The sequence below is a fragment of the Petaurus breviceps genome, unplaced genomic scaffold, assembly GCF_028583685.1.
Source record: "Petaurus breviceps papuanus isolate PSGF00001 unplaced genomic scaffold, PetGlider_PUasm1.0 91023, whole genome shotgun sequence".
NCBI lineage: Eukaryota > Metazoa > Chordata > Mammalia > Diprotodontia > Petauridae > Petaurus > Petaurus breviceps.
Window position 1 is genome coordinate 6185490 of NW_027187398.1, and position 27302 is coordinate 6212791.

The 27302-nt window shown below is 41.0% G+C and overlaps 1 protein-coding gene across 5 annotated transcripts; it reads right to left on the reverse strand.

The window, feature by feature from the left end:
- Positions 1–2912: 2912 nt before the first annotated feature.
- Positions 2913–27036, reverse strand: LOC138153736 (peptidoglycan recognition protein 3-like). 5 transcript variants are annotated; one of them, XM_069078107.1, is made up of 11 exons: positions 26378–27035; positions 25109–25189; positions 22636–22730; positions 19539–19658; positions 17931–18132; positions 14121–14239; positions 12738–12890; positions 8225–8423; positions 6645–6763; positions 4530–4708; positions 2913–3442 (listed from the first exon to the last, which is right to left on the reverse strand). In XM_069078107.1, exons 3-10 carry the CDS (start codon positions 22682–22684, stop codon positions 4530–4532), a joined length of 1140 nt encoding a protein of 379 aa, XP_068934208.1. In that variant the 5' UTR covers positions 22685–22730; positions 25109–25189; positions 26378–27035; the 3' UTR covers positions 2913–3442. The 5 variants fall into 5 exon arrangements, with proteins under 5 accessions (XP_068934208.1, XP_068934206.1, XP_068934209.1 ...); XM_069078105.1 differs by having other exon boundaries at positions 22636–22734; XM_069078108.1 differs by lacking the exon at positions 25109–25189 and having other exon boundaries at positions 2913–3439; positions 22636–22734; positions 26378–27036.
- Between the last annotated feature and the right edge of the window lie 266 nt (positions 27037–27302).

Consider the following 27302-nt stretch of genomic DNA (forward strand, 5'->3'; position numbering starts at 1 on the left):
AAACTGAAGCTCAGAGAAGTTAGGGTTAGTTGCCCAAATTTACACATTTAATGTCAGAGACAGGTTTAAAATTCAGGTCTCCTGATTTCAAGAGGGAGAGATGGAGAGGAAATAGAAGTTAGGAGAGAGACAGGGAGAGGGAGGGGAGAGAAAGAGAGGAAAAAGAAAGGGGAGTGGAGGGTTACTACTGAAAGTCTTCAAGAAAAAATTCAGATTAATTACCATTTGTCAAAATGCTATAGCCAAGACTCATATTAGGGGCTAGACTAGATGAACTTTCAGGTCCCTTAAAATGTTGAAAGAGAGAGAGAAGGATCATAGAATCATAAGGCCATGAAATTTAGATATGGGGGAACCTCAGAAGCCATCTCATCCACGTGAAATCCGTATGAGAAAACTGAGACCCAGAGAGATAAAGTAACTTCCCCAGTATAACATGGAGAAGAAGAAAGAGAGGAGGAGAGAAAGGGTGCCATGAGTAATGGAAAGAAGAGAATTCGTAGAATAGAGGGAAGGGTTAATAGGAAAGAACAATGGGAAACAGAGAAAGAAGGGATATGCCCTTTCCCTTAAAAAAGTTTATGCATACATATTCACACACACGTATGCACATGTGCACACACACATACACAAACACATGATTGTGAGCACCTTGAAGGCAAGGTCTGTCTTTTGCCTCTTTTTGTACCCCAAGTGCTTAGTTCACAGTCTGGTACATAGTGGGTGCTTAATAAATGTTTATCAATTAACAACAACACAGGGATTACATTAACTGTCCATTACTTTCCTCCTGACTCAGAAGTTCTGTGATTCTAACTTTGAGGGCTAAAGACAGACAGCCCCTTTATAAAGGAGGAAGGGTCTGCATGATGAAGGCATTGCATTTTCCCATTTCAACAGAAATGTGCTTGGTCCAATCAGGGAGACAGGATCCAGGCCACATCCCTTCTATTTACCACACATTATGGTCAATTCTAGAACATATTATGGGGTTGGGGACTATCCACTCTGTGATAAAAATTTCCTTTCTAGCTGGTTCCATGTGCCTGTGACTACTCTTCTTCCTCCCCACCCTGACACATTCCAGTTAATACCAGCTGGAGTCAAAACATCATTAGGAAGAATATATTGCTGCCAGCAAAATCAACTTATGCCTGCCTAAAACAGAAATTTTTCAGGGATCATAGAACATCTGGGATCAACTGAGTCTGATTTCCAATGACAACACCACTACCCCAGGACGGTGGTGAAAAAAGCAAGGAAGGAAGGAAGGAAGGGAGGGAGGGAGGGAGGGAGGAAGGAAAGGAGGGTCAGAGCTAGCCTTAGACACAGTATAACCCTGGATAAGTCATTTAATTGCTGTCTGCCTCAGTTTCCTCAACTGTAAAATGAGGCTAGTAATAAACAGTACCTACCTTCAGGATTGTTTCATGTCTCAAGTGAGATAACATTTGCAGAGTGCTTAGCACAGAGCCTGGCACATAGTAGAAGCTTAATAAATGCTTGTTTCTTTCCTGTTTATAAGGAATTTTCACTTAGATGATCTCATTCAACATCAACCATTTGAGGGAGACAAGAAAAGAATCATTATTCCTCTTTTTTTTATCCAATATGTAAACTAAGGCTGAAGCTAGTGCCATGACTTGACCAAAGTCACACATCTGGTCAGTGACAATACCAGGGTTTAAACCCAAAGCTCTTCATTCTAGTGCTCTTTCCACTAAACCACATTGCCTCAAATTCAGGACTTGGCACTCCAAGTCCAGCCCTCTGCAGTACACAGTAGGGATAGGAACAGCAATGTGCTGGTAAAAGATTTAGCAACTATATCTCTGAGGGAGGAAAAAAATGGCACCTACGACACACTTCTTTGTTTCATATTCATAATATTATTGCCATTTTCTCCATCATTTTGTTAAATATAGACAATTAACAAAACAATAAATCGAGCCCTGATTTGAAGTGTTTGCCTATTTCTGAGGTATAAATATTCACACTAAAAATTTAACAATCATCTCTCTCTCTCTCTCTCTCCAACTGTAAGAGCAGTTCCAGAAAAGCCTTTCATGTATATGAAGAAGCATGTGGTTCACAGGGCCTGTGAATTGACTGGAAAACATCTCTCTATCTTAGCATACATTCAAGGAATAGACTGTCTTTTTGAAAGAGTCATTCAGTATTACAAAAGGGAAATCTCCCATTGCCATTTTCCAGTGTCAAGCATTCTTCTGCAACTACCTCCTCGGCAGGGAGGCAGGCATTGCCAAAGAAAGTCTCCTTCTCCTAATTGGGTGCCTGATCTCGTGGCATGTTCTGGGATCTCCCAGGAAGGCTATGGAGGGACAAGAATGAGAAAATCTGTAGCTCACCACCCCCTGCTGGATAGACTGAGGTTTGCCGTAAAGCTTAATAGAATTCTAGGCTGGATACGGAGAACCATTGGTTTTCATCCTGGCTCCATGATCCATTCATGGAGGAAAAGAGGATAAAATACAAAACACAATTACAGAAGGCACCACTGAGTCTCTTTGGGTTTCAGTTACCCCTTTTGGAAAATGGGAAGATGAGGCCTTCTGCTTCCTTATACCACAAGGTGAAGTGAAGGATGGGATGAAGTAGAATGAGGCCACAGGGAAATTCTTTGAAAAGTATCACATGCTACAGACAAGTCCAGTTTTTTTTTGTTGTTGTTGTTGTTTAGTCATTTTTCAGTCATGTCCAACCTTTGTAACCCCAACTGGGGTTTTCTTGGAAAAGATAATAGAGCCATTTGCCATTTCCTTCTCCAGTTTATTTTACAGATGAGGAAACTGAGGCAAAGAGAGTTAGGTGACTTGCCCAGAGTCACACAGCTAGTAAGTGTCTGAGGTCAGATTTGAACTCAGGAAGATGAGTCTTTCTGACTCCAGGACTGGCACTTCATCCACTGTGAATTTTTATTAATATAATTTTATTATGTTACAACAGATGTTTAAAAAATTGTCATATCATATGGAAAGTTCTATCCACATCCAGAGAAAGAACTATGGAGTCTGAATGTAGACTGAAGCATACTATTTTCTCCCTTTTTTTGCTATTTTTTTCTTTCTCTTGGTTTTTCCCCCTTTCTTCTGTTTCTTCTTCACAACATGACTAATGTGGAAATGTGTTTAATATGACTGTACATGCATAGCCTATATCAGATTTCTTGCCATCTTGAGGATGGAGGAGAAGAGGGAGAAAAAAAATTGGAACTCAAAATTTTATAAAAGTGAATGTTGAAAACTATCTTTACATGTAATTGGAAAAAATAGAATATTATTAAGTGGGTGAAAAAACAAAAAAAGTGTTTTATAGTACAAACACACTGTGTGTGTGTGACAAGAGTTTCACAAAAGTTCACATAGCTGGCTAGCTCCTTTTACTCCTCCTTCTTCTGTCTTCTTCAGTAGCTCCCTTTCTTCTAGAACATGAACACAGAAAAGGAGGGTTAACCATGCACCTCCCAATAAATACTCTTCAAAATACCTGCCCCCCACTGAAATGGTGAGTACCCTTTTTTGTTTAGGAGAAGCATGTGCAAAGTGTAATGTATTGCTATATATAAAAGCATAATCAAGACTCTGTATGCTCCCTCGTGCCAATTCCCAGCCTTTTGCATGAAGCAAGGAGATAGTTAAGGATCAGCTTTGCCAGAATTAACCTATGTGAGACCCTGAGCATCCCCTGTGAACAGAACCCTGCCTTGGGCTCTAGAGGACAATTCAAGAGTAAAAGACATGACACCTGCCATGTTCCCCTCTAATTGAAAAGAAACGGTCCCTGACCTCAAGGAATCTCCAGTTGGTTGGCTTGGAAAAGGACATAGACCCTACATTTGAGAAGATCCTAGTTGGATGAGAGACCAGGAATACCCTCATGTTACAGACGGAGACAAAGAAGTAATTGCAGATGCTGTGATCAAACAGCATAACCATCAGAGAGCAGGAAGGATGTAGAGAATTAGGGAAAGTGATACAAGAGGTGGGAAGAAGGAAAGTATCCATGTTTGTTAATGTTTGTCAAGTTTATAATTAATTTTTTTTATTCTGAATGTAATAAATACTAAATAAAATAAGCATTTCCATACATGAAGTAGAACAGAAAAGGAGGATTGTACATGATGAGATTTGAGAATTGCTACTGGGTAAAGGTCAAATTTTAGAGTAAGTAGAAGTATAAGAAAACACTCCTTCCCCCCTACTCCAGCCCCAATTTCCTCCAATAGATTTGGAATTGAATCCCAGGCTTATATTGGAGTCTGGGTAGCAGCTCCTTTTCCTGCCTGGGGTGGCCCACTTTTCCACAAAGATGTTCCAGGGTAGGGGAATAGCTGGTGTGAAGGCTCATATGCAGAAGAAAAGGTTGGAAGGCTGATATCAGATATGCCTCAGACAAATTTCGGAGTCTGGTATCTGATTTGCCCTCCCTACCCCCATGGCCCGGGCAGAAGATGCTGATAGGTAAGTCCCAGGGCCCAAGAAGAAGTAAGAGGTTAGTGGTAGACATACTCAGTGTTTGAAGTGAGGCCAGGTCTTGATTTTATCATACAGAGCTTGCCCTGGGGAGAGCGTGTTGACAACATCACTGTGTCCCACCAGAAGGTAGTCAGGAATCAAGTAGCCTTTGTCCACTGCACACTGGATCAAGTCTTGGGCCACCTTCAGGGCTGCAGCATTGGGAGGTGTTCCTGAAAAATACCACCAACCAGACCATCTAAAGTGTTCCATGGCCTTCTGCTCAAGGGGCATACATTTTCCTCCACAATGCACCAAGGATTCACATATATGGTTCACACATCTGAGATTAGGAACCAAGATCTCCTAGCACCAAAGTCCCTCCAATAAAATGACTCACTTAACTCTTTTTGGGGTCCATTATTTCATCCATCCTTCTACAAGAACTCTTTGCTGAGCCTCCTTAAAGCTAGTATTTTCCCTCTGAGATTGACTCCAATCCAGTTTTTATATATCTTGTTTATAGAGAGTTGTTTGCATATTGTCTCCCCATTTAGAATGTGAGCTCCTTGAGGGCGGAGAATGGTTTTAATTTTCTTTGTATCCCCAGTGCTTAACTTGGCACATAATAAATGCTTAATAAACAAATGTTTGCTGATTGGCTGATGGATTCCTTGTTGACACTGAAAGGGTTATATGTACTTCCTATACTGTCTCAGAAGATGCCCTGGGGAGAACCAGACCAGAGAATATAAACAGTAATATTTCCATTAGCCTCATGCATATTGACCATAGCTCAGTGGAAAGCATGTGGTTTCTCAATTAGGAAGACCTGAGGTCTTACCTCTGATGCTTAATGTATGACCTTGGACAAAGTCACTAATCACCCTGAGCCTCAGTTTCCTCACCTGTAAAATAAGAGGCTTGGACTAGAGGACCTCTGAGGTCCCTTTCAGCCTTAAATCTTAGATCTAATAAACCATATAGAGGAAGCATGTTACCTCAGGCTAATGGCCTGCTAAACCCCTAGCCTACTTTGCACCTTGTTCCCTATCATTTGGCATGTGCTCTGGGAAGTCTGACTCATTTTTATATTAGACAAAGCTCATCCAAACAGGGACTGGAAAAAACAAAAGTTTCTTTCTAAAAAGACAAGGAAGAGATCCATGAAATTCCATAATAAAAACAATAACAATTTACATGTGTTAATTTTCAAAGTACTTTACATAATATTCATTGATGTCTCATGACAACCCTATACTACATGCAGTGTTATCCCTAATTTTTTTTTTAAGCAATCGGGGTTAAGTGACTTGCTCAAGGTTACACGGCCAGTTATTTTTTGTGTGTGGGTGCCAACTATCTGAGGCCGGAACCGATCCCAGGTCTCCCGACTCTGGGGCCAGCACTCTTACTCACTGTGCCACCTGGCCACCCCTGTTATTCCTATTTTACAGATTGGAAAACTGAAGCTGAGAGAGGTTAAATGAGTTGCCCATGGCCATTACAACTGGTCAAAGACATGATTTTAACCTAAGTCTTCCAGATTCCATCAGGAAGGTAAAACTGTAATCAGAAAGTTTTGTTGTGGTTTTTAAAAAACAATCTCTCAAACTTAATCCAAATTATTATTTTAATTATGCTCTATTTTGTCATCATCTGCAAACTCTCTCCCCTTCCCTTACTCCCATTATCTAGCAACCCAGAACTGACAGTATCTGCCAGATTGTTCTGAAATCTTTCTATGAAACACATGGAGATATAGAAAGAAAATTTACCCACTCCTGCCCTCCTTCCTTAAAGGAAATAGCAACTCCAATCTCCCTAGATAATGAGAACAAAAGAGACATCATAAAAGCTGGATTGAGATGGAATGTGTGTCTCTTTAGGGCCCAAATGCCTGACAGAATCCCCCTTTTGACCAGAGTCCAAAGTCAAACTCCAATTTTTGTCATAGGTGCTGCCAAGTCAGCACCAAAGACAAACTTAAAGTCATTCTATCCCCAAGTTGCATGCATCTGGCACATAGCATGGGCTTAAGAAATATCTTCTCATTCACTCATTCATTACAGGCTTCTCACAGCCCAATAAATATAGAATTCTGGCATGTCCTGGATGCACTGCTATCATGGCCCCAAACCCACCGACTGCGCACAAGCCCCTCCTTACCAGTGAACAAGCCGATGAAAGCGATTCCCAGACCAATGTCATTGTAGCCATAAGTGTGAGAGCCCTCAGTGTCCCAGCCCACTCCTTCATACACTCTACCATCCTCACCTACCAGGAAACTAAAGAAATAGAAAGGACATTGCTATCAGAATTGAGGTAAACAGCATCAAGAAAGCAGAAGAGTTTTCATCCTGATTAAAGATTGCGTTAACTCAGGCTTGACTCAGAATCCAGAATCATTATCAACTAGGAAAGACTGTGTAGGGGGAAGAGAGGGGTTGATAAGAGGGAGGGAAAGATTATTAATGGGAAAAGGGCAAGTACCTATTAAAGAGATAAGGACACCATATCATATTATAAGAGAAAGATTGTTATCATTGTTGTGTTGTTTTCACTTATGCTGGACTCTGTGAACCCATTTTGGGGTTTTCTTTGGCAGAGATACCAAGTGTGGTTTACCATTTCCTTCTTCTGTTCATTTTACAGATGGGGAAACTGAGGCAAACAGGCTTAAGTGACTTGTCCAGGGTCACAGAACTCATAAGTGTCTGAGGCTAAATTTGAACTCATAAAAGGGAAAGAGTCCTGGATCTGAAACCAGAGGGCCTGGCCTCCAATCCCAGCTCTACTTACTACCTGTGTAACCTTGGGCAAATTACTTGGCCTCTCTGGGCCTCAGATTTCATATCTACAAAATAAGGTAATTGGACTAGATGATCTCTACAATATTTTTCAAATTCTAAATCCAATACACATTTGAAAGTGAACACTTTTTTACTAGGATGCAGGTCAGTGCCTTCTCTTTATCTTTTAGTCTTAGAGAGCTGTAGAAGTTACATGATTTGTCCAGAATCACATAACCACTATAATTTGCCACACTAGCCAAGTCCAAGTCAGGACTTGAACCCAGGTATTCCTGATTCAGAAATCAGGTTTATCTCCAAATGCTACCTCTTGAACACAGGCTATTCAATAGTAGATTAATGTTCAACATTAACTTGAAGAGCTGATTCAGGTTCAAGGTTATTCCAAATCAGAAAAGCCATCCTGGAGACTGGTCTAGATGGAACTAAACTAAACAAACACTGAGATGTCTTCTAACTCAAAGTCCTACAATTTTGTTGTTGATGTTGATCAATATCCAACTCTTCATGATCCCATGTAGGGTTTTCTTGGCAAAAAGAGTGAGGTGGTTTGCCATTCCCTTCTCCAGCTCATTTTACAGATGAGGAAACTAAGGCAAACAGGATGAAGTGACTTGCCCAGGGTCACACAGTTAGTGTCTGAGGTCAGATTTGAACTCAGGTATTCCTGACTCTAAGCCCAGCACTCCATTCACTCTATCCATTATCCACCTAGCTGCCCCTAATGTTGTCCAATATAATTAGATGTGCTTCTTCCCCCATTAGACTATAAGCTCCATGAGGGCAGGGACCCTATCTCGCCTAAACTTTGCATCTTTTCCAGTGCGTACCACAGTGATCTGCCTAATCATGGTTTGTTGTAACGATCAATTAATGAACTGCCAACCTGGCTGGCTATGGAAGAAACTACAGGAAAGGACTTTTCATGTGTCTTACTTGTAACTGATGTCACAGAAATCCATCTTGTCCATATGAAAGGACTGGATGTTTTGAACGGTTATCTTGCATTCTTCAGTCACATTACAACCATGGCCTGCGGTGTGGATTATGATGACATACTTGGCTGGCTCGAGCAGCTTAGCACAGTAAGTTTCCCGGGCTCCCCAGGAGGAGCGAGGGATGATGTCGGGGCATTCTGAAAAGAGAGGAGAAAGAAATCAGGAAAATTAGAAGGCCAATGGTAATGACAATAGAGGTTTATATTCCTACTATACTTTAGGAATTTCAAAAGATTTTCTTCATAACTACCCTATGAGGTTAGCAGGGTCATGATCATAATAGCAATCATTTATAAAACACTTTAAAGTTTTCAAAATACACACATATATACATATATATAACCTTTCATCCTTACAACAGCTCTGAAGTGTTATTATTCCCATTTTACAGGTGGAGAAACTGAGGCTGAGAGGTTAAGTGACTTGCTAAGGATTACACAGCTAGCATCTGAAGTCAGATTTGAACTCACATCCACTAGTTCCCCAGCTCTTGCCATAGAGGCTCCTAGCTCATAGACTTAAAGCTAGAAGGGTCGTGAAGTTTTACCCATTCATTTTACAGATGAGGAAACTGAGACCCCCAATTTTTAATGACTTGCTCAATGTCCCACAGGTAGCAAGTGACAGAGCCACTATTCAAATCTGTCTTCTAATTCTCATCACCCCCATTTTACAGATAGGGAAATCAAGTATCAGGCAAGGGAAGTAACTTGGTCAAGATCATGCTGTTGGCCATTGTCAGATCAAACCCGTGGCATCCAACTCCAAAGAGTCTTCTGAATCTTTCCACTACACTATTCAATGTTCTACAATATAACTGCTATTCAGCAAGATGGGCATAGCCCTAGAAGGCCAGGCCACTGGTCAGAGTAACTCAGGGATTCCTCCACCAGCCCGACCCCAAGGTAATGGCAAAAAATTATTTCTAGGCACATGTCCCATTGTCCTCTGGAGAAGGCCCGTCCATGTGATGCTGGGGACGCCCTGCAGCTGACTGAGTTGCCACAAGCAGCAAGGAACAGAAAAGGGGCAGTTATTTCAGAGCAAGGCCCTGGGACAGATGCTAAGGCCAACAGGCAGAGATACCAATAGAGTATCTACCCACATATGAGTCTATGTAAGCAAGGCATAGGAAAAAGAAAGCTGGCTACAGGTCAGTGTGCTCTTTAAAAATAATCTGTGGACTGATACAAAGTGAAATGTACTATATACATTCACATACAAATGTGAAGTGTACATAGTAACAGCAACATTGTATGATGATCAGTTGTGAATGACTTAAGCTATTCTCAGCAATACAACATTCCAAGACAATTCTGAAGGACCTATGATGAAAAAAGCTACACATCCCCAGAGAAAGAACTGATGGTGTCTGAATACAGATTGAAGCATATTTTTTAAACTTTATTTTTCTTGAGTTTTTTGGTCTATTTTTTCTTTCACAACATGACTATTATGGATATGTTTTACATGACTACACATGTAAAACCTGTATCGAATTGTTTGCCTTCTCTATAGGAAGGGGAACTCAAAGTTTTAAAAATGAATGTTAACAATTGTTTTTACATGTAACTAAGAAAAAATAAAACATGAAATTAAAAAAAGATTACATAGATCCAAGGGTCATTCATTGAAGATAGAGGAGAACCAGAGAAAAATATGCCAAGTGTAGAGAGATGCCTAATCAAGGTCTTAAAAATGAATGGTGCTCATTTTAAAAATTAACTCTTATTTGACTTTGAAAATATTCAGCTAAGAAGACAAATGCACAAGTATATATATATGTATGTGGTTTAGTATGAAAAGTAGGGAGACTCTCTGACTCTGACATATTCTAGATGTGTGTCCATAAGCTAGTTGTAGTATGAGTTGCAGGAGGGCTGTGTATCTTTATCAGTGGGAGAAAAGAACAAAGGAAGGAAAGAAACACTTAGTCAATAACCAACAAGAAAGTGCCAACTCTATGCCAATCGTTGTGCTAAGCACTTTACAAATATCTCATTTGATTCTCACCACAGCCCAGCCAGGTAGATGCTATTATTTTCATTCCCCATTTAGGAAATCTATTTACAGTGAGATATGTTCCCCTATTAGGATCATTGTGGTAAATCAAAACCTAATACCAATTACATTTGCTAATTGACTTTTGGGTTTTTTTGGAGGGCTTTTTTTTTTCTTTTTGGAAGGGAAAGGTACGGCAATTGGGGTTAAGTGACTTGCCCAAGGTCACACAGCTAGCTTTTTGTATTAAGTGTCTGAGACCGAATTTGAACTTAAGTCCTCCTGACTCCAGGGCTGGTGTTCTATTCACTGCACCACCTAGCTGTCCCCAGCTAATTGACATTTTTTAAAAACACACTGGAAAATGAGTGTATCAGGGAAACCTGAGTTAGGGAAACTGAGGCATACAGAAGTTAAGTGATTTGCTCAGGGTCACACAGCTAGGACTATCCCCTCTTTGCACATTGGGAATTCCCCTGCCAGATGAAATTGTAGGTCTGTACCCAAAAAAAATGCTATTTAGTACACATAGATGAGTATATAATGTATACATAGACAGGTCTGAAGCCAGGAAGACCTGAGTTCAAATCTAGCCTCAGACACCTAGCTATGTGACCTTAGGCAAGCTATTTGACCTCTATTTGCATCAGTTTCCTCATCTCAAAAATATGGTAACAGCATCTCCAAGGATCAAATGTGAATGAAATTTTAAAGCACTTAATATAGTTCCTGGCACATAGGAAGTGCTACAGAAATTTTCATCATCACCATCAATTATTATTATTCTTCCACCTAAAAGACACCCATATCTTTTACCAAGAGAGACTGGAGGGGACAGAGCTAGATGAGGTTCAGTTTTGAAAGCTTGCCCATCGTCAGAACTCTGACTATCCCCATTCAGGATCTCTTTCTGAAGGAAATCAGCCAGGATACAGTAGGAAGGGTCCCTCTAGACAGGGACAAGTCAGAAGGTCTTTGAAGGGGGAAAGACTAGTCAGGGGGTCTAGACGGTGTCCTATCTAAGTTCCGTATTTCCCTCAGTGGCTAGCACAGCCTTCTGGCACTTGTTAATCATAAAGAAGGGAAGAAGAAAGAGCTATCTTTGTATGGGAATTTCTGGATGATGAAATCATCTGTTAATGCAGATAAGCACTTTCTCTGAAATTTATAGACTTGTGCACCTTAGAGGTTCAACTACTCATCCACGAACATAAAGCCAGTATGTCTCAAAAGCAAGACTTGAACCCAGATACACTTGATTCCAAGGCTAACTCTCCAGTCACAGTGGTTCCCATTTAGTGATTCTCCAACCTTGCTGGTCTCAGAAATTTGAGTTAAAAGTTCTTTGACGGTACCTTGAGCAGTAAGTAATTGCCTGATTATATTACAAATAGGTGGTACATTGGATAGAGTGCCAGGTCTGGAACTTAAGAGATCTGAGTTCAAATTCAGCCTCAGACACTTACTAGCTATGTGATCTCAGGCAAGTCACTTAACCTCTATTTGCCTCAATTTCCTCAATTGTTAAATGGGTATGATAATAGCACCTACCTCCCAGGGTTGTTGTGATGATCAAATGGGATCCTAATTGTAAATAACTTACACAGTGCCTGGTGCATAATAGGTACTATTATGATTACTATTATTAAGTGTCTGTTTGAAGCATCATAAGCTTGTTATCACTGTCATTATATAAAATAATTAATAAAGCTAAAGTAATAGTATAAATACCATATTAAATTAACTTGGGGGTTCACAACATATTCTGTTGCAAAATTTTTCAGAACAAAGAACCTTGGGCACCACTGCCTTATATCATGTTGCTGTTGTTCAGTCATGTCAGACTCTTCAGGACCCAGTGGACCATACCACACCAATACCATCCGTGGCGGTTTTCTTGGCAAAAATCCTGGAGGTGTGGGGCAGCTAGGTGGCACAGTGAACCACCAGCCCTGGAGTCAGGAGGACCTGAGCTCAAATACAGTCTCAGACACTTAACACTTAACTAGCCTTGTGACCTTGGGCAAGTCACTGAACCCCAATTGCCCTGCCTTCCTCCCTCCAAAAAAAAACATCCTGGAGGTACATTTCCTTCTCCAGTCAACTAAGACAAACAGAAGTTAAGTGGCATGCCCTGGGTCACACAGTTAATAAATTCTGAGGCCAAATTTGAACTCAGGTTTTCCTAACTCCAGGCCGATCGCTCTAACCACTGAACCACCTGTCTGCCATACAAGCCTTTTAATTATGCAATTACTTAGTTAATATTTATTAAATTGAACTAAAATGAAATGAAACAAAAATGAAATTGTATTAAATGTATCATATTGAAAGGGAATACAGAGGGGAAGCATGCCGTGAGAAATGCAAGGCAAAACCAACAGATATCAATTAAAATTTTGTTTTAAAATTAAAAGAAAGAAAACAAATGGACTACATCAAGGGCTTACCTTTCTTGGCCACTGTGCTTTTTTGGGAGGCCAGACAGGACTCACTTTGAACAAATAGTGGTTGGATGTAGTTAGATGAGAGGTAATCTCTGAAGACAGCAAAGGAGGTCAAATTCTCAGCTGCAGCCAAGGCAGCAGCACTGGGAGAACTTCCTGACAAGAGATCACAAGCCAAAGTATTCATCTATTAGTTTAACTCAAATGCCAACCCCCCACCTCCACCTCCACCCCACCCCCGCCCCTGGGCAGAGCTCTCTGTGCCTTTCTTTCCATAACCCCATCTAGGAACCACTGCAACGTGTACAACATCCCCTGTTCTCATCCTCCATCAGTGCTGAGGACAAAGGGAGAGACCAGAGGGAGCAGAAATGGATGGTACTAATTAGAAAAGGGTCCATAGGAGTAAAAGAGGTGAAGCAAGGGAGGGAGGAAGCTAGAAAAAAGAGGAAATGGGAAGAGTACCACTGATCAGGAGGGTGGCATGTGTGAAAGTTCAGATATGGGAAAGAGGAAGGCATGGGAAGGGATGGGCAGCAGGTCTCCTGTTCATGCTCAAAGCCAGAGCTGAGGAGTCTCAGAGGACTGAGAGAGTGGGAGTAGAGAATAGTAGTATGAGATGGCAGAAAGAGCAGTGGGCTTGAAATGGGCACCGAAAGTCCTGGGTTCCAATCGTGGCCTTGCCACTTATTAGCTATGTGACCTTATATAAGTCACTTCATATTTTAAAACATCACTTTCATTATCTGTAAAATGAGAGGAGAGAGACAGAGACAGAGAGAGAGACAGAGACAGAGAGAAATACCTATTGAGATTTTATTCCTAGTTGATGTTTGTAACACTTTCAAAACAAACCGTTTATTTCAGAAAGAAAAACATTTGGGGAGTATATTCTTTTTTTTTTTTTTGCCTTTTGGAGGGCAATTGGGGTTAAGTAACTTGCCCAGGTTTACGCAGCTAGTTTTTTTTGTGTGGGTGTTAAGTGTCTGAGACCAGAACTGAACTCAGGTCCTCCTAATTCTGGGACCAGCGCTTTACTTACTATGCCACCTAGCCACCCCCGAGTATACAGATTCATAACACTATGATAAAAATGGTCACTGAGAATTGATTGAAGTTGTAATATTTCTGAAATATATAGAATAAAATATATAGACCAACATGTCTCTCCCTGGGAAAAATGAAGGGAAGATCTATATGAATTAGCTATATAATTCTGACCTGAAACCCCCCCAAAAAAAAGAAAACAAACCCTCAATTAATCAGGTTGTAGGGTTTATATTTCCCAGATCTACCTTGGGATTATCTTTGTCCCCTTTCTTTGTAAATGGTCTGTGCAGGGGCTCAAAAGTCTTTAAGTTAGGACCTGGTTGGATTGACCATTACCTGCTACGCTCCCCACAAAAGCAAACCCCAGTGACTTGTCATTGTAGCCCACAGTGTGAGTGCCTTGGATGGCCCAGCCCACGCCTTCATACACATTGCCATCATCACCAATCAGGAAACTGTCAGGATGCAAAGAAATCCAATGTTTAAAGGCCAATGGTACAACCTAGCTATAGAGATGAACCCCAACTCCCCAACCTACTAGAATCATTTTTTTCTTGCAATGTTCTGGAGGAGAACATTTGTGTCTAGAGCACTGTATTCCCTTTTAAGAGTCATATTATAAAAGGTACAATGGTCAATTTCTCCCATACAGTCTTATTCTGATGCTTAATAATATAGCATTTATACAGTGACTTAAGGCTTACAAAGCACTTTATAACATTATTTTATCCTCATAATAACCCTGTGAAACAAATGTTATTATCATACCCATTTTACAGATGAGGAAAAGTGAGGTACAGAAAAGTTAAGTGACCAATAACTGTCACACAGCCATTAAGTGTTTGAGGTTGGATTTGAACTCAGGTCTTCCTGACTTCGGGTCCTGCACTCACAGTTCTCATTGAACTATCTCACTGCTTCTACATGAATTTCTACCAGACCTGGGAAGCACAGTTATGTGACTTCCTCCAGAGACATTCTGCAAAAAAGTCATTATGAGCAGAGAAAGCAAGATAAGATATTATGGGTAACAGAAGATTGTAGTGTGTCTGTAGACATGAGCGTTGGTAGAACAAGGCAGTAAGAAAAGGGTAGATGGCAGCATTCAAATGAATAACAGGGTCAAGATTATAGAGGGAAGAAAGTGAGACCAGAATAAGTAAAATGCACTGGGAGAAGAGAGAGGGGTGTAGTAGTGCCTGGAGGCCACAGTGAGGATGAAGAATAGATTTAAGAGTAGTGAGTCAGAAGGATAAATGATACAATGCCAAAGGACGAACATAGATTTAAGGTTATAGCATAGATCCAGATTTTCCATGCTACAGCTTGCTTGATAAAATCAAGTTGCAGGGATGTCTTACAAAGTTAAATTCAACTTAGAAAGCATCAAGATATAAAGAAAATTCTGTCTTGTTTAAAAGTATCCTATTGATAATGAGAGCATACCAATATTGGTTTGCTGCATACCTAATGAAGTACAACTCAATGGATAAAGGAAGAATTAACTAATATAAGAAAGAAATTGGATAGAAAATTAATAGTGGTAGATTTAGCATGGGCCACGAGGTGGAACCATAGTGGATAGATTGCTGGGCCTACAGTCAGGTAGACTCATCTTCTTGAGTTCAAATCTGGTCTCAGACACTTATGAGCTATGTGACACTTGGAAAGTCACTTAATCCTGTTTGTCTCCGTTTTCTCATCTGTAAAGTGAGCTGGAGAAGGAATGGCAAACCCATTCCAGTATCTTTGCCAAGAAAACCTAAAATGAGGTCACAAAGAGTCAGACACAGCTGAACAAAAGATTTAAGCATCTTGCTAACAGAATATAATAAATAACAACAACAAAAAAAGGTAGCAGAATGCAATGGAAGGAGAATTGGTTCAAGATAAAAAGAACCTGAGTCCAAATCAAGTCAATGTATACTATTACTGTGACCTTGGGAAAGTTGCTTAACATTCGTGGGCCTCAGTTTCCTCATCTGTAAAATTTTTTTAAATGTTCTTGCTTCTCATCTCCTGGTTATCTTGGGTTCCTTTAAGTCTCAGCTCAAATCTCACCTTCTGCAAGGTGCTTTTCCTGTTCATGCCTACACTGTTGACTCACATTGATCCTATGTTGTTCAGTCATTTTCAGTCATGACTCTTCATGACCCCATTTTCTTGGTACAGATGCCGGAGTAGCTTGCCATTTCCTTCTCCAGCTCACTTTAAGGAAGACGAAACTGAAACAAACAGGGTTAGGTGATCTGCTCAGGGTCACCCAGCTAGTAAGTGTCTGAGTCTAGATTCAAACCCAGGAAGAGGAATCAGCCTGACTCCAGGCCTGGTGCTCTGTGCACTGTGGCGCCACCTAGTGGCCCATGCTTAAATCTACCACTGACTTCAGGCCAAGCATTCTATCCACTTGCCGCTGTAGTCCATTAAAAATCCCTCCTATTATTTCCAGACAAATAGCTATCTAGTCATGCCTTTCCTATCCAGGAGCTCTTTGAGGGGACTACTTAATTTTTTTCCTTTGTATGCATAATATTTAGCACAGTGCCTGGTACAGTGTTTAATAAATGCTTATTCGGTTTAATTGAATTAAAGCTTTTGCTTAAGAAGCTGATTTGGAGAACCTCTAGGACCCCAGGGCCCTCTCATTCCTGCCTCTCTTTCTTGCCTCCAGTCTTCTTCTCCCACAGGGGAGTTCTCTCTGGCAAGTCCATTTTCGGGAGGAGCCCAAGCCAACCCTCAGTCTGCTCCGGCTCTGCTTCTCACTCTCCAGACTTTACTATAATGCTTTGCCTCTTTCCTCTTTCCTTTTCTGCTTCCTTTTTTTGTGTTGTCTTGCTTTGTTAGAATGTAATCTCCTTGAGGACAGGGACCATCTTTCTTTTTCCTTGTATTTGTATCCCCCAGCACTTGGCACAGTGCCTGGAATATAGTTAGGTCTTAATAAATGTTTGTTGCCTGCCTGGGCCTACCTCGGTTGTAAGACCACCATTTTTTCCTATTAAATCCCTTCACCTGGTCATTCTCACTAAAGCACAGTAAACAGAATGTTGAACCAGAAGTCATGAAGACCTGTGGTCAAATCCAGCCTCAGATAATTCCTAGCTGTATGATCCTTGGAAAGTCACTTAAGTTCTATCTGCATCAGTTTCCTCAACTCTAAAATGAGTGTAGGATGGTTTTAGAGGGAAACTCTCTCTCCTTTTCTGCAACTTATTTTCCTAGAGAGTTACCTGGGACGCTGAGAGGTTAAGTGATTTGCCTAGGATCACACTGCCAGTGTGTAGCACAACTGGTACCCAGGTCTTCCTGACTGAGAGGCCAGCTCTCTTCACTATTACCACACTGCCTTTCACATGTATATGCACAATATGTACAATATTATTATTATTCAGTGGACTAAATTTCCACCCTCTAGTAGCTTGTACACATCATTGAAAATAAGTGCTACTTTCTAAGTGGTCCAACCCAACCAAGCACTATGAATAGACAGGCCTTCCATAAAAGAATCCTGAAAGTAATGATGATGATGGTGATGGTGATAGAAATAACAACTAACATTTGCATAATGCTTTTAGGTTTGTAAAGTGCCTTTTGCATGTTATCTCATTTGATTCTCTCAACAGCCATATGAGATAGGTGCTATTATTATCACCATTTTACAGATGAGTAAACTGAGGTTGAGTGAAACTAAGTGAGTTGCCCAGGATCACACTGCTTATGTGTCTGAGCAAAGATTTGAGCCCAGATCTTCCTGACTCTAAGTCTAGCACACTATTATTCACTGAACTACCTAACTGACTAAATAAGGATAACATGGAATGAAGGACAGCTAAGTGCTTCAGTGGATAGAGTGCCAAGCTGGGAGTCAGGAAGACTCATCTTTGTGAGTTCAGTTCTAGCCTCAGACACTTACTGTGTGACTCTGGGCAAGTCACTTCACCCTGTTTGCCTCAGTTTCCTCATCTGTAAAATGAGCTGGAGAAGGAAATGGCAAACCACTCCAGTATCTTTGCTAAGAAAATCCCAAATGGAGTGGTCACAAAGAGTTAGACATGACTCAGCATTGACAATAATGGAATGAAGAACCCAGGCCACCTGAGTCAGACTTTGTTGGCCAGCCTGGAGGCCACTGTCCCTGTGTCTTACTTGTAAGCCACATCACACCAGCCGTTCGTTTTGATGTGAAGCTCTTGTAGGCCCTTCACCACCTGCTGGCAGGTGCCCTTCTCATGACACTCGTGCCCAAGGATATGGTGGATGATGAGGTACGGTACAGGAGTCCTCAACTGGGTGTTGCAGCTAGAAGCCCCTGCTCCCCATTCTGATCGAGGGATCATCTGGAAGGAACCTGAAGGGGAAAAACCACAGAGACTTCACTTGAGGTTTTCTCCTTAGAGTTTCTCGATAGACTCCTGGGCATCTCATCCAGGCTGGTGCTTTAAAAGCGGGGTTCCTGGGGCAGCTAGGTAGTGCAGTGGATAGAGCACTGGCCCTGGAATCTGGAGGACTTGAGTTCAAATCCAGCCTTAGACACTTACTAGCTATGTGACCCTAGGCAATTCACTTAATCTAAACTGCCTCCAAAAAGAAAAAGAAATCAGGAGTTCTTCTCTGCCCCTAATGTTTAAGAGAGGCACAGAAATGAGGCCCTCTCCCATAAAGTAATCCCTTTTCCTCTTCATTACCTTGTCTTTATTTCTCATGAATGCCCCCCCACTCCCACCCAAGCATAGACTTTCTACCTCCGGCAGCAAAACCTGTGAGCTGAAATCACCCTCTGCTGCCTCTAGGTGTTCTCCATCTGGACAGGCCTCTTCCTTCCTTGCCCCTGAGCTCTGTCCCCCCTCTTCTTCCAAGACCTGGCTTCTCCATATAAACTTCTCTAATGAACTGGCCTCCCCAGCCCCATCAACATTTTGAAGCTCTTCTCCTTCACAACAGCATGAACATTGTGTTTTAAAGCAGGAATGGATGTTAGACTTCAATTAGTCCAACTCTCTCATTTTACAGATGAGAAAACTGAGGTCCTAAGAAGGGAAGTCACCCAGCCAAGGTAACATACATAGTAGTAACATATATAGTAAGTATGAGGCAGGATTCAAACCCAGGTCTTCTGATTCCATGGCTAGAACTCTTTCTACGATCTGAGGTACTTTGGTACATAAAGGTCCATATGTGACGCCAAATCACACTTTTATTCATCTTCTCCTTGTGCACTAATTTTGTACTACACTCATTTGCTCTTGGTTTTCTCTGTCTCTCTGCATCCCAGATGTATAGTCTAACTGTCCATCATACTGGAAGCTCCCTGAGGATTATGTATATGTCTTCCTTATCAACCCAGGAGCAACCTGAGGGCAAGGACTTCAAATGTCCTTTGTCACCTGGTAGCTCAAGGGCAGCGGCTGTGTCTTCCCCTATCTAAATCAAGACTCCATGAGGGTGAAAGTTGTGTGTCCCCACCCCCCATCAGACTGAAGACCATAAGCCCAATCTGCTTTCTCTAGACTTCTCCTCTTCCCATCCCCTGGACCACTGACCAACACTATCAAGACCATTGGCAGACTAACACCTCTTTGGGTCTCTTCCTCACTTCCCCATCCCCAGCCTCCATCACAGCTAGTAAAGGCTTCAGCTTCTCCTAACCTCTTTCAGATCCATGTTATTGAATGGCATCCTTCTACTTCTCCCCCAACCAGCAGAAACATCCAAGACCAACTGACTCAATCCAACCAAGGCTAGATGATCACTCACCTTCATAAGGTTTCTTCACCTTTTTAAGGAGCAAAGTAATATTGTCGATCAAACTTTGAAAATCATTTCCTATGGAGTCTGTCTTGCTTTCATTTGAAATAAGGAGGTTGGGACTGTCATCTGCAAGAGAAAATACATTCTCATCATTGGGCCCTAAGTGTTTCTTAAACAGAGTTCTAGTTTGTTTTAATTTTCCTTTTATTATTATGAACTTGGAAAAACAATGACAAATGTGAATATTTCCCCACACAAGAAGAGGAAAAAGGACTGCTTGTGTCAGAGTAGATCTTTTTTCATGCACAGTTTGTTTAGGTTTTTAAAAGTATTTCATTTTAAAGAAATTCAATCTTAATTCAAATTTCACTCAGTAATTCTTCCACTGACTTGTTTGTCTGTGGCCCCTTCCGAACCTCAAGAGAAAGTTTTTAAAGGCATATACATCCTCCAGCTGGTTACTGCCCCAAGAATTGGCCATCGCCCAGCCTCTTCCCCCATCTTTCAAACTGCTCTCCCTCTTCCTCTTCCCTAGCTTCCTTTAACTGCCAGCTAAACTGTCACTTCCTACAAAAGTTTTTCCTGATCCCATTCAATTCTCCGGCCTTTCCTCTCTTATTAAATCCCTATTTGTCCTATATATAGCTTGTTTGTGCATGTTAGTTTGCTTGTTGTCTCTGCATTAGACTGTGACCTCCTTGAGGGCAGGGGCTGTCTTTTGCCCCTTTTTGTAGCCCCACCTCTTAGTACAGTGCCTGTGGACAGCACTTAATAAATGTTTATTGACTGCTCCTTAATACTATCTCCATCCTCCTTCAGAAAGCCTAACCAGATCAATTGGAGGAAAAGAAAAAGAATTCATTGGCCCCACCTTGTCTAAGATTAAAAATCCCTCCCCACTCTCCAAAAATACACTTTTCCTTCTGCCTCTTAATTTGAGTAGCAGCATTTCAGTGTCTAATTCTGTGCCATAAAATGTTAAAGATGGAACAGATCTTGGAGTCCAGCTAGTTGAACTCCTTCCTTATATTATTTTTTTTCAATCAATGAAAATCCCTCCCACCCACTCCTCCATTTAGAAAGAAAAACAAAAACACTGTTTTTGACTACACGTGTAATGAATTTCCTTTTTTGTCATATTACCCAATCTGATAGGTACGCAGTGGTATCTCAGAGTTGTTTTAATTTGCATTTCTCTAATCAAAAGTGATTTAGAGCACTTCTTCAAATGCCTCTAGATAGCTTTGATTTCTTTATCCGAAAACTGCCTGTTTATAACTTTTGACCATTTTATCAATTGGAGAGTGGCTTGTATTCTTAGAAATTTGACTCAGTTCTCTGTATATTTGAGAAATAAGGACTTTATCAGAGACACTCATTGTAAAAATTGTTTCCCAGCTTTCTGCTTTCTTCCTAATCTTGGTTGCATTGGTTTTGTTTGTACAAAAGTTTTTAAATTTAATATAATCAAAATTATCTATTTTATATTTTGTAATGTTCTCTATCTCTTCTTTGGTCATGAATTATTCCCCTCCCTGTAGATCTGACAGGTAGACTATTCCTTGTTCTTCTAATTTGCTTATGATGTCACCTTTTATGTCTAAATCATTCACTCATTTTGACCTCATCTTGTTACAGAGTGTGAAATGTTGGTCTATACCTCATTTATGACTTATTGTTTTCCATTTTTCCCAGCAGTTTTTGTCAAATAGTGAGTTCTTATCCCAAAAGCTGGGGTGTTTGGGTTTACCAAACACTAGGTTACTATGGCCATTGACTGTGGAACATGATCGGCACTAACCTATTGCACTGATCCACCACTGTTTCTTAGCCAGTACCAGTCAGTTTTAGTGATTACTGCTTTATAATATAGCTTGAGATCTGGTATTGCTAGATCACTTTCCTTTGTATTTTTTTTCATTAATTCCTTTGATAGTCTTGACATTTTGTTCTCCCAGATGAATTAAACATATTTAGTCAAGCAAAATAAATTCTCTTGTTGACCACATCTAAAAAAAAAATCTTAATTCTCACTTTGATGTCCTTACTTCTCATATCAGGAGTGGGATAGTAACAAACCGCCTCATTTTACACAGGAGAATCACTGAGTTGGAATGGATCTCGGCGCTTGGCTAGTCCAGCTCCTACCTGAACAATATCAACAGGTGGCCAGGTGGCACAGTGGATAGAGCTCTGGACCTGAAGTCAGCAACACCTGAGCTCAAATGAGGCCTCAGATACTTCCTAGCTGTGTGACGCTGGGCAAATCACTTCACTTCAGTTTGCTTGGGTTTCCTTAACTATAAAATGGGGATAATAATAGCACCTCTCTCCCAATGAGATCATATCAAATGATACCATACTTAGCACAGTACCTGGAATATAGTGAATGCTGTATAAATGTTAGTGATCATGAACAAGAATGACCCTCTCCAACATGCCTAGCAGGAAGTTATCCAGTCTATGTGAAGGCCTCCAACAAGGGCAAACCTACCACTCAAGGAAGCCCATTCTACTTTTGGATGGTTCTAATTGTTAGGAAGAGATTCCTTACATTGAGTTGAAATTTGCCTCTTTATAGCTTCCACCCACTGCTTTAAACAAGCATTTTGCTCACCTCAAAGCACCATAAATAATTAATAATAATAGCATCTACTGACACGCCTACACTAAACACTGCTTGGGAAATAAGGAAAGTATAAGACAAAGACCCTGTCCCTAAAGAACTTGCATTTTAGCCTGGGGTAAAGACTAACACATATGAAACAATTAAGATTATAATATGTATAAGGTTTAAATTGTGTGGTGCAGATGCAATAGAATTATATCTAAGTCCATGTCTTCACCATGTTGACCCTGTGTTTCACGTTGGCCCCAGCAATAAGGTTAAAAAGAAGCAAAGGAATAGGGTGGAAATAGCAGGGAAGACAGGCTGGTCAGAACTTGCAAGGGTGGTGGTTCAAGGCTGACAAGGAGAAGTCAGTGTCCATGCCTGGCCTGCCCTTGTCCCCACATCACTACCAGAGATAAAAGGCAGCATGGATACATTTACTGCCCACCTGTTTACTTAGAGCCATTGTAATCCAAGGAGGAGAAAACTCACCGCAGTGTCCAAGGGCCAGAATGGAGGAGAAAAGTAACCACACCAACATCTTCAAGGAACCCAAGAAAGGCCTTGAGGAGACGGACCGCAGACAGCTGTCTTAGGAGAGACATAAGGCATGCAACATTAAGGAACAGATACGCCACTTGTGGCCAAGCATCCTTAAAGGGCTTCAGAAAACTCCCAGTCTGAAGGGAGGAGACCCATCTCCAAGCCAACATGGAGCACAATGCTTGGCAAAGAGTAGGTATTTAATCGATGCTCATTAGACTGAATATAATTGAACCCTGGAAGCCTCCCAATAATCATACCTTAAATTAAAAGGGATATTGAGGTGCCTACGCACCCTCTACCACCCTGGGCACTGCGCGTGCTTAAGGTGGCCTCTGGTTCAGCCTCCCACCCAATCTGGGAATACTTTCTATACCACAAAGCTGAATCCAACAAGCATTTAGCAAGAACCTTCTTGTATAAGATGCTATCATCTTTCTTTGCTTTGCATTTCTCTTCTCTTTTGTCAAATAGGTTTCCCTAGACTGGTTCACTCCTCCTTAGGCAGCCTAGTGCATCCCCACCCATCATAATCTCACCATATTGGTGCCAGGCAGTGTGGACACATGATTGCCTTAATTGACTCTAGCTCAGAACTGAGTTCAAGTGGTCCACCAGCTTCAGTACCCCTAATAGCAGGGATTACAGGTGTGTGCCATTATGTCCAGTGTGTGCTCTCTCTCTCTCTCTCTCTCTCTCTCTCTCTCTCTCTCTCTCTCTCTCTGTCTCTCTCTCGCTCTCTCTCTCTGTCCTCTCCCCCTCTCTCCTCTCTGTCTCTCTGTCTCTGTCTCTCCCTCTCTCTCTCTCTCTGTCTCTGTCTCTGTCTCTGTCTCTGTCTCTCTCACTCTCTCTGTCTCTCTCTGTCTCTCTCACTCTCTCTGTCTCTCTCTGTCTCTCTCTGTCTCTCTGTCTCTCTCTCTCCTCTCCATCTTTTCTATTCTTCTTTTTTCTGTCTTTCTTACTTTTTGGCACTATGCTACCACAGTAGTCATGGGACCTCTACTCAAAAACTGTACCGCTAGAGAGTTCACCACTTCATGAGGCAGTCCAGTTAACTGTTAGATAGACCATATTGTGGGGCAGCTAGGTGGTGCAGTGGATAGAGCTCAAGGCCTAAAGTCAGGAAGACTCATTTTCATGAATTAAAATCTGACCTCAGACAATTACTAGCTATGTGACCCTGAACAATTCACTTAATCCCTTTTGCTTCAGTTTCCTCATCTGTAAAATGATTGGAGAAGGGAATGGCAAACCACTCTAGTCTTTGCCAAGAAAAACTCAAACAGGGTCACAAAGAATCAAACATGACTGAAATGACTGCAAAACAAGACCGTTTATTGTTAGAAAGTTCTTCCATAGACTGAACTGAAATCTCCCCTGTGGCTTCTGTCTACTGGCCACAGGATCACAGAATCTCAGCCCTAGGAGACCTCAGATGACATCTAATCCAATCCATGTCTGACCAAGAGTCTCCTGCACAGCTCCCCCAACAAGTGGTCATTGACCTTGGAGAACACCACTGAAGGAGAGCCTGCTTACTGTCCAATGTACTCCGATGACTCTTATTGTTCCCAGATCCTATTAATGATAATGCTGGTGACAACAATAAGAGGTCCCATGCTCTTACTTACTATGTCTCCTAGTTGACTAGGTGACATGAAGGTGACCCTAGATTCTCAAAGAGAGTTACAGTAAAGCACAGACTCTGAAAAGTCCAACCAAGCTAGAAAAATTTCAAGTGCATCCTAGCTTAATTATATAGAATCAGATGTGACTTTTAGGATGATGACTTTTTGGGACACAAAAACTCTAGAAAACTTCTGACTAAGCTATGTAGGGACTGACATGCACACATAAATAAGTCGCATTATTCAGATCCTTGAAGTATTAATATAAGAGACAACCAAATTAGAGGCATCTGGTAACCCAGTGGATAGAGCCATAGGCCTGGACTTGGGAATTGTTGTTCTTTGTGGTTCAGTCTTTTTCAGTCATGTCCGACTCCTTGTGACATCATTTGGGGTTTTCTTGACAAAGATACTGGAGAGGTTTGCCATTTCCATCTTCAGCCCATTGGACAGATGAAACAGGCAAACAGAGTTAAGTGACTTGCCCAAGGTCACACAGTATGAAGAGGAGTCTTCTAGACTCCAGACTCTATCCACTCTATCCACTAAGCTACCCAGCTTCCCTTACTTGAAAAGACCTACATTCAAATCCAGCTTCAGACATTTACTAGCTATGTGATCTTGGACAAGTTACTTAACTGTTGTCTGCCTCAGTTTCCTCAACTAAAAAATGGAGTTATTGCACCTTCCTTCCAGAGTTATTGTGAGGATGAAATGAATAATATTTGTTTTTAACATAAAAAATTTATTTTAAGAAATCACTTAGCACATAGTAGCACAATACAAATACTTACTTCTTTCTCTCTCCCTTTCATTTTAGTGGGCAACACTTAGTGGGGACACAGTAGTTGTCTTCAGATACTTGAAGAGCTATCCTATGGAATAGGGATCAAATTTATTTATTTTTTGCAACTCCCAAAGGAAAGCTGAGGAATTAATAAGTTATAGCAAACTAAAAAGTTATAACAAAGTAAACCCCTCATTTTACTGATTGGGAAGCTCAAATCCATAAAAGCTAAATTACTTCAAGGTCATTTAGACAATTGGTAGCCAAGCAAGGACTAGAACCTGGGCTTCCCTGAACATGATATTCTAGATGTGGTTTCAGTAGAGCAGAACTCTCACATTACTTCATCTGAACACACTTCATTATGCTAACATTCTATGCCATCTGTTCAAACAAAAGCTCAATGACCACCTATAAGAACTTGCTGTAAAGGGATTTCTATTTTAGGTAGGAAGTTAGACTAGATATGTCCTCAGATCCCTTGAGATGTTAGATATTATTCTGTTTCTGGAATGAATTTGTAATTTATTTTTGATATCTTTTATTTATTCATTTATCTATTTATTTTGTTTTTTGGAGGAGAAGGAAGGGCAGTTGGGGTTAAGTGACTTGCCCAAGGTCACACGGCTAGTGTGTCAAGTGTCTGAGGCTGGATTTTAACTCAGGTCCTCCTAACTCCAGGGCCAGTGCTCTATTCACTGTGCCACCTAGCCATTCATGATATCTTTTTAAATAAACATATCATCTCATCAATCCCCTAACCTATGGATTCAACCCAATCATTTAAGCAAGCATAGTTGAAGATCATCTTTAGATAAAGGGGGAAGATAGTTTCCAGAAGATCTTTTTCTCCACCACCGGGATTCATGCAAGATCCACCAATTTAAGAAACAAGTACCATAGGAGCTTTGTGGTTTATAATAATCATTTCTTCTTGGAAAAGCAATCTCTGGGTATTAATTTACTCAGTACAGTTAAGGGGGAAAAAAAAAACAGAAAAGAAAGAAGCCATAAATGAAAAAGGAATGCAAAGAATGCACCTTGGGGATAGGAAGAAAGAGGCAGAATGGATAGTTGTATCCTCCAATTCTGCCAGGCCTGCCAGGAAATGACCAGGGAATGGAAGAAATGAAGATAAACTATCTTGGAGTTATTCAAAAGTAGAGAGAAGCATTTCATAGAAGTAAATGCTATGATATTTTGCTGAATGTTTGATTTCAGTTCCAGAGATAGGACAAGGCTCACTGAAATATGACACATTCAAACATCACGATACCTGAGTATTGCTGATAGAAGTTGGGTAAGTCCAAGAAAATAGGTTATTCTGGTTTTGTCCAAGAGGATTCTCTTTCCCGAGGCTCCCAGAGTAGATGGACAGTGTTCTGACTGTCTGGCAGAGTTCTCCTATGGAGCAGGTCTGAATGAGGTGGCTGTTTATTATGTCAAAATTTTCTTCCTGACATTTGGGGATTCTTGTCTTTCTCTCTCTTCTGAATCCTTTGTGGTGGAAGAATGTATTTCAATAAAGAAGAAATGGAAAGAGAACAGAGCTCTCTATTTCAAGACTGCTTCTCCCAGGGGAAAAAAGTGAGCTGATTATGAAACCTGACACAGTTCAGAAAGAACCTACATAAGCAGCCAGACACACCCAGTGAATAAGTTCAGGTGTTTGACTGGGAAAGAGCCTGTTGCCTAATCCTACCCTACTCATTCCACATTCTTCTTCTCCCCCCATTCCAAAAAAATGAAGAAACTAAAATTTCAGGCAATAAAGCAAAAGAGAAGTTATATCTACCCTTTGGGAATCATTTGTCTCAAAGTGAAATTCCCTGCCGAAACCTGGGGCCAAGGGAGCAGGTGAGGAGGGTTGTGAAGCCAGATCACTCATTCCCCCACACCCCAACAACCAACGTCACTGGAAGGACTGGGATGATGAGGGCGGGAAATCCCAGATTTCAACTGAGAACTTCACATTACTTCATAAGAATTTATTCTAATGTCAGAATTGTCACTTCCTGCCCACCCCCTCAGACCTACACCCTAAGCTAATCACACCAGGGAACAACAGATACATTTTTTTGCCCCACAACCAATACAAATCAATTAATTAATAAATAAACATTTATCATGCACCTGTTTACATATAAGGCATATGCTAGAAGCTGGGGCTACAAAGATGAAAATTATAAATGGTCTCTGCC

What these genes read in the sequence shown, in the direction of transcription:
- LOC138153736 (XM_069078108.1), bottom strand. Translation starts at nt 22,684, where the DNA reads ATGTTGGTGTGGTTACTTTTCTCCTCCATTCTGGCCCTTGGACACTGC. An exon ending in AAGCACAGTGGCCAAGAAAG is followed by an intron (nt 8,424 to 12,737) that starts GTAAGCCCTTGA and finishes CTCTCTTTTCAG; the next exon opens with AATGCCCCGACATCATCCCT. An exon ending in TTTCATCGGCTTGTTCACTG is followed by an intron (nt 4,709 to 6,644) that starts GTAAGGAGGGGC and finishes GGTATTTTTCAG; the next exon opens with GAACACCTCCCAATGCTGCA.